Source organism: Anomaloglossus baeobatrachus, chromosome 5 (assembly GCF_048569485.1).
Source record: "Anomaloglossus baeobatrachus isolate aAnoBae1 chromosome 5, aAnoBae1.hap1, whole genome shotgun sequence".
Taxonomy (NCBI): domain Eukaryota; kingdom Metazoa; phylum Chordata; class Amphibia; order Anura; family Aromobatidae; genus Anomaloglossus; species Anomaloglossus baeobatrachus.
In genome coordinates, this window is record NC_134357.1 from 496,223,364 (window position 1) to 496,235,479 (window position 12,116).

The window sequence follows — 12,116 nt, forward strand, 5'->3', positions numbered from 1 at the left end:
TAGTGCTCGCTCATCACAAGTCGTTACGAGTACCGAGCACCCGAGCATGGTAGTGCCCACTCATCACCACTCGTTATGAGTACCGAGCACCCGAGCATGGTAGTGCCCACTCATCACCACTCGTTATGAGTACCGAGCACCCGAGCATGGTAGTGCCCACTCATCACCACTCGTTATGAGTACCAAGCACCCGAGCATGGTAATGCCCACTCATCACCACTCGTTATGAGTACCGAGCACCCGAGCATGGTAGTGCTCGCTCGTCACTAAAAACTTTTCAAACCAGAAAGCTGTTACTATCCGGCGTTTGCAGTGAAGCTTTACGAGGAGTGAGTAATGTGTATGCAAAGCTTGTGCTGCTGGATTACATTCGTTTACATCAGTAGAGTAAAGTTCAGAGGAGGAGTCACTCGACAGTGAAGTACTTTACACTGGTACAGCTCACTACACAGTGTGGCGGTCAGGTACACAGAGAAACATGCTGTCCGGCCTGCTCATCGGACTCTTCACAGTCCTGATTTATCTCTTAATATCTGCAAGGAGGAAAAGGCAACATTTACCTCCGGGGCCAACTCCTTGGCCCGTTATCGGTAACCTTCACCAGATAGATAAATCCGCGCCTTATAACACTTTCACTGAGGTAAGTCACTTAAAGGGGATTTCTACACTGCCATTTGTAACCCTCCAGCTAATTAATACGTGTTAGATCGGGACCCCGGACGCTGATCCCGAGCTTGTGTTTGCAGGAGGTTTTGTTTTCTTTAACTTGCATCTTGAAAGATTGATTGGTCAGGTCTGTTCTGTATGGACAAGACACAGAGCAGTAGCAGGCACGGCAAATTGATCGCACAGTGCGAGGCTGTAGATGGCTCAAAGGCAGTCCAAACAGCGGCTATGGAAAGTAGTGAGGATCAAGTACTACCATGCTCGGGTACTCGTAATGATATATTGATATCCAAATAGTCTCTTCACAGGGAAGGAAGGCAAGGACGCCGTGTGCTTAAGTGACTTCGGGGGGTGTGTGTGTGTGTGTGTGTGCAACACTTAGAGGTATTTTGCACACTACGACATCGCAGCTGCGATGTTGGTGGGGTCAAATCGAAAGTGGAGCACATCTGGCGTCGCTGTCAACATCGGAGTGTGTAAATCGTTTTTGATACGATTAACGTACGCAAAAGCATCGAAATCGTAGTGTCCGTCATTTCCATAATGTTGCGGCAGCGACAGGTACGATGTTGCTCCTCGTTCCTGCGGCAGCACATATCGCTGTGTGAGAAGCGCAGGAGCGGGGAACATCTCCTTACATGTGTCCCGCGGCTCACGCCGGCTATGCGGAAGGAAGGAGGTGGGTGGGATGTTTACGTCCCACTCATCTCCGCCCCTCCGCTTCTATTGGCCGGCTGCTGTGTGACGTCGCTGTGACACCATGCGACCCACCCCCTTAGGAAGGAGGCGGGTCGCCGGCCATAGCGACGTCGCAGGGCAGGTAAGTGCATGTGAAGCTGCTGTAGCGATAGTGCTCGCTACGGCAGCTATCACAAGATATCGCATCTGCGAAGGGGGGCGGGGACTATGGCTCTCGGCATCGCTACAATTGGCTAGCGATGTCGCAGCGTGCAAAGTACCCCTTACTGTTTTCTTCGGGCCGGTGTCCATCGCCCAGCTGCCAGTCCCCATCGTAGGCGAAGTAGTAAAACACGCAACACCAGAGTTCTCTTGGGAAATGATAGACATGGCCTCAGTTCTTTCGGTTCTGTTGTTTCTGTTATTGTGGGGTGCTCTTGTAACATACGTCACGCCCGAATAGTGGATGCAGGAGTCACTATTAGGCCCAGACCGTAGGTGCCGAGCGGTGGTGTGGCTTTTCTGTGGTGTTGTACAGTTTGGGTTGTCACGGTGCTTCTACCTGGAAACTAATTCCCAGGATACATCTGTAAGAGGTAGGTAGGTAGGTAAGAAAAAGGCAGACCGGACCTTGGCATGAAATGTTCAAACGGTTTACTGGATCACACAATGATGGTTTACTTCTTCTTAAGCATTTAGCTGTGACCCTGGATTTCCATACAGGTTTCGGTTGGATGGCAACTGGACTGGTGCTCTGCTATGGGAAATCTATAATTGCGGTTTGGCCTTGCTGCAATGGGCTCTGAAAAGACTGGCAGGTACCTGTCATCAGCCGCCCTTGTAACCTGCACTTCACCTCCAGCCTGCCTTGTCTCAACTGCCAACTGTCATCTCTCCCTGGTTACCATAGTGACCAGGCTATGGAGGATGTTGATCAGACATCCTCCAATACAGTCCCTTGCCAACACATACCACCACCTGCTGGTCTCCAGTGGTATTACAGAGCAACAACTTGCAGTAACTTACCATACATTATTCTACAGACTCCTATAAATGCAGAAAATTACATACTCCCTTGAAGAAGAACCAAACCACCCTCAGCTTCCCCAAGAGGTCTATGCTAAATAGATAATGTAGCATTCTTTTGTAACCACTAAGATATGTGGTGATGTACAGCTGAAAAGAAAACATTTGTCCTATCGTAATGCAACTTTAGGGTATTCCTCTTACTGGTGGTCCAGAATTCACTTGAGCTCACAAGGCTACGCTTCATGCTGCTAATCAATACCCAGTTTCCTCGCTAGGCTCTGACTAATGTGTATTTTACACCGTGTGCAGAATTATTAGGCAAGTTGTATTTTAGAGGATTTTTTTATTATTGATCAACAACTATGTTCTCAATCAACCCAAAAGACTCATAAATATCAAAGCTTAATATTTTTGGAAGTTGGAGTGTTTTTATTTTTACATTTGGCTATCTTAGTAGGATATCTGTTTGTGCAGGTAACTATTACTGTGCAGAATTATTAGGCAACTTAATAAAAAACAAATATATCCCCATCTCACTTGTTTATTGTCACCAGGTAAACCAATATAACTGCACAAAATTTAGAAAGAAACATTTCTGACATGCAAAAACAAAATCCAAAAAAATTAGTGACCAATATAGCCACCTTTCTTTATGATGACACTCAACAGGCTACCCTCCATAGATTCTGTCAGTTGCTTGATCTGTTTACGATCAACATTGCGTGCTGCAGCCACCACAGCCTCCCAGACACTTTTCCGAGAGGTGTACTATTTTCCCTCCCTGTAGAGCTCACATTTTATGAGGGACCACAGGTTCTCTATGGGGTTCAGATCACGTGAACAAGGGGACCATGTCATTATTTTTTAATCTTTTAGACCTTTACTGGCCAGCCACGCTGTGGATTAGTTGGATGCATGTGATGGAGCATTGTCCTGCATGAAAATCATGTTTTTCTTGAACGATACCGACTTCTTCCTGTACCACTGCTTGAAGAAGTTGTCTTCCAGAAACTGGCAGTAGGTCTGGGAGCTGAGCTTCACTCCATCCTCAACCTGAAAAGGTCCCACAAGTTCATCTTTGATGATACCAGCCTTTACCAGTACCCCACCTCCACCTTGCTGGCGTCTGAGTCGGAGTGGAGCTCTCTGCCCTTTACTGATCCAGCCTCTGGCCCATCCATCTGGCCCATCAAGAGTCACTCTCATTTCATCAGTCCATAAAACCTTTGAAAAATCAGTCTTAGGCCCCTTTCACACGTCAGTGATTCTGGTACGTTTGTGCTTTTTTTTAAATGTACCAGAATCACTGACATACGCAGACCCATCATAATGAATGGGTCTGCTCACACGTCAGTGATTTGTCACTGCACGTGTCTCCGTGCAGCGTACCCGCGTGTGCGTGATTGCTGCACGGAGACATGTCCATTTTTTTCTGCCATCACTGATGTTCGACGGACCACGCAGTGGTGTGGTCCGTGAAACACGTGCCAGAAAAAAACGTACTTTTAAAATAAAAAACATTTTAACTCACCCGGCTTCAGGCGCGCTCTCTGCAGCCCGTTCTCCCTGCTCCTTCTGTGCTGGCTGATTACTGTCGCGCATATTCATTATGCGCGACACAGCCGACCCGGAAGCAGCTGCTGCGGGGGTCACCGCCGGCCGGATGCTGCGTCGCGGGAGCGATCAGCACCATGGACAGCGGGAGCGGGCGCAGGTGAGTGAATCTCTAAGTGCAATCACGGGCCACGGAGAAAGGAGCCCGGATTGCACTTAGACAACCCACGTGTGCCGTGATTTTCGGCACACGCAGGGACATGTGCGTGTTTTACACGCCAGTGAAAAACGTCTGTGTTTTCCACTGACGTGTGAAACGGGCCTTAAGATATTTCTTGCCCCAGTCTTGACGTTTTATCTTATGTTTCTTGTTCAAAGGTGGTCGTTTTTCAGCCTTCCTTACCTTGGCCATGTCCCTGAGTATAACACACCTTGTGCTTTTTGATACTCCAGTAACGTTGCAGCCCTGAATTATGGCCAAACTGGTTGCAAATGGCATCTTGGCTGCTTTACGCTTGATTTTCCTAAATTCATGGGCAGTTATTTTGCACCTTTTTTGCCCAACACGCTTCTTGCGACCCTGTTGGCTATTTGCCAAGAAACGCTTGAGTGTTTGGTGATCACGCTTCAAATGTTTGGCAATTTCAAGACTGCTGTATCCCTTTGCAAGACATCTCACAATTTTGGACTTTTCAGATCCCGTCAAATCTCTCTTCTGACCCATTTTGCCAAAGGAAAGGAAGTTGCCTAATAATTAAGCACACCTTATATAGAGTGTTGATGTCATTACACCAAACCCCTCCTCATTACAGAGAGGCACATCACCTTATTTATTTAATTGGTAGTTGGCTCTCAAGCCTATACAGCTTAGAGTAGGACAACATGTATAATAATTATCATGTAATCAAAATACTCATTTGCCTAATAATTCTGCACACAGTGTACTTCTTACTAATACTAGTATTTCATGGCAAAGACTAGTGTATATTTGCACCGGCTTGTGACCTAGTGCATAGGTAAGTACATTTCCTAGGATTCTAGCTACACGGTAAAATGAAACCAATACACGTCGATCCTCTGAGGCAGAACTTTTCTGTGGCATAAGCTCTATGGAAACCTTGAAACATCCAGCGCTGGAACCATGATCTCTTCTTCTTTAGGACCTGCAAAGCCTATCTATTCTATAAAACACATAGCAAAGAGTCCATATTGTAAAAGCATTAAGTCTTTTGGTAAAGTGCAATGGATTTTGACAACCATCACATTGCGGTTCCCAAACGGCAGAAGTCCATACAATGGGCACAAATACTTGAACTGGATAACTGAGCTTAATGTGTAAAACCAGAAAGACCACAATCAGGGTGCTTTCCGGCCAAAAACAGGATCAGAGGGAGCTCAAGTATCAGTCTGCATCCTTTCCCCTGGCACAGGCTTCAAACATCACATAACTATAGGTTGATGTACTTATTGTTTAAGAGGTGACTCTAGATTTTGGGTCTAGACTTTGGAGGAAGAGGAGCTCCCTTCCGCTCTTGGGACAGCTCATAACAGTGCAGATAAGAGGGAAGTCGTAGTCGTCCCTTGTTATCCCTTTGAGACCTTTGCAGTGTGTCCTGAGAGTCCTCCACCCGAACTGGACTTCTTGCAGGTTCAGAGTCTCTCAGTGAAGCAACCCCGTTCTCTGGATAGACAATTTCCTCAATTGAAGGGGGCGAATGAGCAAGAGGTTGCTGCTGGGACACCAATGCTTCTCAGTTTAGGTATCTTCACCAGGTTCTGCGGCAACAATGACAATTGAAGCGGGTCAGGTAGACAAGGCATCTCAAAGGGAGACCCCCTTGAAGAAGACGATGGCCCAGTTGGATCACTTTCTCTTGACAGTTGCTGAGGAATGGGCTCTTGCAGGCACTTTTTCAGCCCAATACGGTGGACCTTTTGGGTACCTCGGTCCTCTCAATAAATCAGGTAGGCTTCAGGAGAGAGACTGTTCTAACTACATATGGGTAATGCTCCCATCTGCTGTCTAGCTTACTGGTACAGTGACTGTTATTTAGCCACACTTGATCCCCTGACTGTAAAGGCTCAGCACTAGCATGAAGATCAAAGGTTTGCTTCTGTCTTTGTTGAGCATTTTTAAGTCTTTAGTCCACAATTTCTTTGGCATCTTCCAAGCATCTCTGGTGCTATTTGACACAATCAGCTTGAGAAAGGAGAGTCTCTGAGACTGGTCCAGAAATATCCAGAGCAATGTCAACAGGCAAGTCTCCATGCCTTCCGAATATAATAGTAAGGGGTTTCTAAAGTGGAGCAGTGTGTGGTATTATTGTAGAGATACACTAGCTCCAGGAGAAGCCTTGGCCAGTCAGCTCACTTGTGTGGAGGAACCACCTTGAGTATGCTGATAAGGGTTCGGTTCATATTCTCACACAGACCATTTCCCTGTGGATGACGAGATGTAGTTCTCAACTTCTTACAATTTTATAATGCACACAGCTCCTGAAACAATTGAGACTCAAAGGCTGCCTCCTGATCGGCGATGATCTTTCAAGGGTTCCCATACGGTAAGATATAACGTTTCCACAAGGGAGCTGTGGTGGTCCGGACAGTAAGGTCTCTCACGGGGATGGCCACCACAAACTTCGTTTAGTGGTCAATGACCGTCATAGCATATGTACAATTGTACTCCAAAGTTTACATACCCTGGCAGATTTTTTGCTTTTTTGGCCTTTTTTCAGAGAGTATGAATGATAACACAAAAACGTTTTTTCCACTCATGGTTAGTGGTTGGGTGAAGCCATTTATTGTAAAACTATTGTGTTTTCTCTTTTTAAATCATGACAACCAAAAACATCCAAATGACCCTGATCAATAGTTCACTTACCCCAGTTCTTAATATACCGTGTATTGCCCCCTCTAACATCAATGACAGCTTGAAGTCTTTTATAGTAGTTGTGGATGAGGCTCTTTATTTTCTCAGATAGTAAAGCTGCCCATTCTTCTTGGCAAAAAGCCTCCAGTTCCTGTAGATTCCTGGGCTTTTTTGCATGAACTGTGCACTTGAGTTCTCCCCAGAGTGGCTCAATGATATTGAGGTCAAGAGACTGAGATGGCCACACCAGAACCTTCACTTTCTTCTGCTGTAGCCAATGACAAGTCAACTCGGCCTTGTTTTTTGGATTGTTGTCTTGTTGGAACGTCCAAGTACGTCCCATGTGCAGCTTCCAGGCTGATGAGTGCAAATTTGCCTCCAGTATTTGCTGATAACGTAATGCATTCATCTTTCCTTCAACTTCGACCAAGTTTACTGTGCCTTTTTAGCTCACACATCCCCACATCATCAGCGATCCACCTCTGTGCTTTACAGTAGGAATGGTGTTCCTTTCATCATAGGCCTTGTTGACACCTTTCCAAATGTAACATTTATGGTTGTGGCCAAAAAGTTTGAATTTGGTCTCATCACTCCAAATTGCCTTCTTCCAGAAGTTTGGAGGATTGTCTCTGTGCTGTTTGGTGTATTGTAGGCAAGATACTTTGTGGAATTTGTGCAGTAATCACTTATGGCGACTAAACCCATTTTTTTTCAAGTGCCTCCTTATTGTGCATCTTGAAACAGCCACACCACCTGTTTTCAGTTTCTGGCCCAGACCACGAATTTCAGTTTGAAGGTATAGGTCTGATAAAAAAAAGGATAAGAAGAAAACGGATGTGAGGAGAGATGTAGGGGGGCACATTTTGTCCTGAAGCCCCCAGATGTATGTGTTGCACAATGATTCTGCTGGGGTTTAATGCATTTTACTCCAATGTTAAGGGGGGAAAGGTTTCATATTGATCAGCCTCTGAATTGTATGTCCATGTTTGTTATATACCTATTGGAATGTGACTGCAAACTCTAATATATGGGTCATACGATACAGGAGGTACATAATATCATAAATAGCACAGATAAAAGGGGGATGGTACTATATTGTAATTTCATCCTAATAGGCTATATTGCAATCCCCATATGAACAGATATTATAGAATATACTCCCAATTCATTCTCAACATCCGTGAAAAACACGTATAGGAGACTCATTCATTTTTAAAAATTCAGAATTTTATTATATTACAGAAAGGTAAAAATCATTTTCCATAAATTAAACATATGAGGTAAGGTGGATTCATCACACGCTCACCCACTAAAGAACCACCCAAATTGGACCCATCATCTCCCTAGCAAAGAAATAGTATACATAGCCAGTGCAAAAAGTGTAAGGGAAACACCAAATGGTCAGAAAATCAAGTCACCAAACAGCAGTTTGCAGACTTACCCATGGTAAGGGTCAATCAAAGGTGGTTCAGAGGTGGGTAGGCGAGTGTCCTTCAACCCGGACGCGCGTGTCGCCAAAGCTTCATCAGCGGGGTGCAGGCGAATGGATAGCTCACACCACACTCCTCTTTTATATCCTGTAAAGGCCCGTAATTGCTGGTGATGTAATCCATGTGTGTAGCGCCGGCATAGCAGCGCATGCGCGCAGAACGGGACACCCGGAAATGACGTCGCCGCACGGCAGCTCTCATCCCTGACACGCACGTCAGAGGGAATCCCCTCAGTGACGTCACCAGACATGCGCATCAGGAATATTGAGGCTGCCAAGCAACGATACCCGGAAGTCGCGCCTCGCACACACGCGCAGCAGCAGCGCCCACACACATGGAGTATTAGAGTGACCAGAGCGCAGACGCGCACAGAGAATATGACCATCCAAGCTTAAATAAGAGGAGAGGACAAAAAAGAAAGAAGAGATGGAAATATAGACCATCAAGGTGCTTAGTATCAAGTAGGCGCCTGATGAAAGCATGGTATATCTATAACAAAAATCCATCATCTTAGATACATATCAAGATCAACCTCATAAGAATGCATCTCCACTTACACAAAAATATCACATATTATATACAATCATGTATTTATATGAGAGCAAGCACATAGAGCTCCGATATAGGAAACAATTGAAATAATTATATCCATTTAAATAAATCCAAACCAAACTATATTTGCTGCATTCAATTTATCCAGGCTCTCAATATGGTAAAAATTCTGATGCGTGATCCAATATAGACGGTCAGTAGATCTTCATATCATTCGATCACTTATGTATACAGAAACACCAGCAGTCCATAATAATCAGGAGGAGTGTGTACATGGAATTTACTAAAATAAAAAACATTGAGACAACACAATTAAAAAAGACACAGGGCAACACTGCACAGATTATTACCAATAACCCTTCTCTTGCTCATATATATCTCTCAGACTAACAACTACAACAAAAAAAGAGATCTTATTCTTAAATTTATTCCACGTTCCTTAATCATGAATAATGAATAATTCCACATGGATAACCATGTGGGATGGCATGAAAGACGGGGAGGGTGGGGGGGAGGAGAAAAAGGGGGGGGGGAAATTGATTCACAAGAAGGGAGAAAAACTTAATTTCTCATTCAGCCCCATAGGGGCCATAGTACCTAGAGTAACAATCCAACGGCACTCCATTTGGGCCAGCTGCTTCTTTAAATCACCCCCCCTAATACCGCTGTGTAAAATGTCAATCCCTCTGACTTTCAGTCCCGTAGGATCACAACTATGATGAACATGGAAATGTCTAGGGAGGGTTCTGAGGAGTGACACATCCAGACTTTCTTTAGAATTGAGAATGTCACGGACATGTTCTCTTATTCTTGTCCGAAGCTGCCGTGACGTGAGTCCAACGTACATCTTTTGGCACGGACAGATTGCCAAATAGATGACATATGTACTGTTACAAGAGATACGTTTTAGGATCTTAAATGTTTTTTTACCGTCAGCGGAGCTAAACACAGTGTCCCTAATGATGTTTCTTTCTCTGCAGGCTAAACAATCTCCACAGGGAAAGCAACCCCCCCTCACCGACACCCCCTCGGAGACACCAAACAGATTGCCTGGTTTGGCCACATAGTGGCTATCCACCAACATGTCCTTGAGGTTCCTCCCTCTCCGAGATGTCATCAAAGGTGACTTTGGAATAATGGCTGCCAAGCCTGGATCGGTTTGTAAAACCGACCAGTGTCTGGATAGAGAATCCCTCATCTGGCCCCATCTACAGTTGAAGGTGGATATAAACCTCAGGACATTCTTGGTATCTCCCGGGGGAGTCGGTTTAAAGAGGAGCTGCTCCCTCCGGGTATGCCTAGCCCGCAAGTAGCTTTTCTTGATATTCCGTCTACTATATCCCCTTTGTAGAAAACGTTCCCTAAGGTCCCCAGCCTGTGTCTCGAATCTTTGGTCCGTGGAACATACTCTTCTGACTCTCAGAAATTGTCCCGTAGGGACTGCCCTTATCGTGGATCTAGTGTGGGCTGATGATGCGTGCAGAAGAGAATTCACAGAAGTATCTTTTCTGTGAATATCTGTCTGCAACACACCATCCCTATCCACTTCAAACAAAATGTCCAAGAATTCCATCCGCCTCTGATGCGCACAATGTGTTAGTCTGATGTTTAAATCGTTGACATTGATGGCTCTCATAAAATCCTCCAATTCTGACCTGGCACCCTGCCACAGGAACAGCACATCATCAATGTACCTCAACCAGAGGACAACATGTTCAGAGAACATGCTGTCCTCATGGAAGAGTCTACGTTCCCACATACCTAAGAATAGATTCGCATACGAAGGTGCGCATGCCGCCCCCATGGCAGTGCCACGTCGTTGGAGGTAATATCTGTCTTTAAAGACGAACACATTGTGCATTAAGGCGAATTCCAGGAGATCAATAATCAGACCACGAAAAGAACAGTCCCATCCACTACCCTCCAAAAACAGTCGGGCAGCCTCCAATCCATCTTTATGTGCAATACATGTATAGAGGGACTCCACATCGGCTGCACATATCCTCCTCGATGTGAAGTCCCTCCAATTTAGTTAATACATCAGACGTATCTCTGACGTAAGATGGTAAATCATGGACCAGAGGCTTTAAGTAATGGTCCACGAACCTACAGATCGGATCACACATGCCACCAATCCCCGAGACGATAGGACGTCCAGGGGGATTGGTGGCATCCTTATGGACCTTGGGAAGTAGATAAAAACGTTGGGGTTTTTGGGTATTTCACAATCAGGCCATCCATGACTTTTTTAGGGATCACCCCATCGCTACACGCTTTATCCATTATCACCTGTAGTTCAGCATTAAAAACAGGGATAGGATTTTTATCCAGTCGCAAATAAGTAGTTTTATCATTCAACTGGCGGAAAGCCTTACGTTCGTATTTATTAGTCGGCCAAATAACCACATTCCCGCCCTTGTCAGCGCTCTTAATTACAATGTCCTTCATGTCCCTCAGTTCTCTTATTGCCATTCTCTGAGCCATGGATAAATTATCCCCTTTTGGAAATTTTTGAAGGGCCTTGAAATCCTCTAAAACCAACCTGGTGAAGATTTCAACCTGAGGGCATAATGACAAGGGAGGGAATGTGGCTGATTTTGGAAGGAGCTTTCCAGGAAATCTACCCAGGGAACCCGTTTCCTGTTCCCTAAGCAAATCCTCCAAATCCCTCAATGCCTCTTGTTCAGTCGTGGACAAAGATGTATCGGGGGTGTCCCGTTTCTGATGTAACTTCCCCAGAACCATTTTACGTGAAAATAAGTATAAGTCCTTTACAGATGTAAAGTAGTCAAACCTATTATTTGGGACAAAGGTTAAACCCAGTTTTAATACCTGGCACTGCGCATCAGACAGGGTGTGGGGTGATAAATTAATTACCTCCAAGTTGTTCTGTTTCCTTTTAGTATCCTGGGCGCCATTTGGGGAAATTTCCTTCCGTTTGGTAGCTGTTTTTCCCTTCTGGTTTCGAAGTACTCCTGGTTTATCCCATTTATGGCGATATGACGGTCCGGGCCCGCCCCTAGCACCATCAATTTCGGACTCCTCACCGGAGGTAACAGAAGAAATGGAGAAGGATCTTGTTCTATTGAAACCACGTTGTGGAAATTTCTTTCTATTCCATCTATAAACTTGATTTAGTTGGAGATCCGTAAGTGTCCCGTTCTGCGCGCATGCGCTGCTATGCCGGCGCTACACACATGGATTACATCACCAGCAATTACGGGCCTTTACAGGATATAAAAGAGGAGTGTGGTGTGAGCTATCCATTCGCTATCCAT

General features: G+C 45.2%; 1 protein-coding gene across 1 annotated transcript in view; it reads left to right on the forward strand.

The window, feature by feature from the left end:
- Positions 1 to 414: 414 nt before the first annotated feature.
- Positions 415 to 12,116, forward strand: part of LOC142311913 (cytochrome P450 2C20-like) — a 57,944-nt gene continuing 46,242 nt past the window's right edge. Inside the window, exon 1 of the mRNA XM_075350772.1 lies at positions 415 to 640. Coding sequence (XP_075206887.1) covers positions 479 to 640 — 162 coding nt within the window. The 5' untranslated portion in view covers positions 415 to 478. The remainder of the gene's footprint in view (positions 641 to 12,116) is intronic.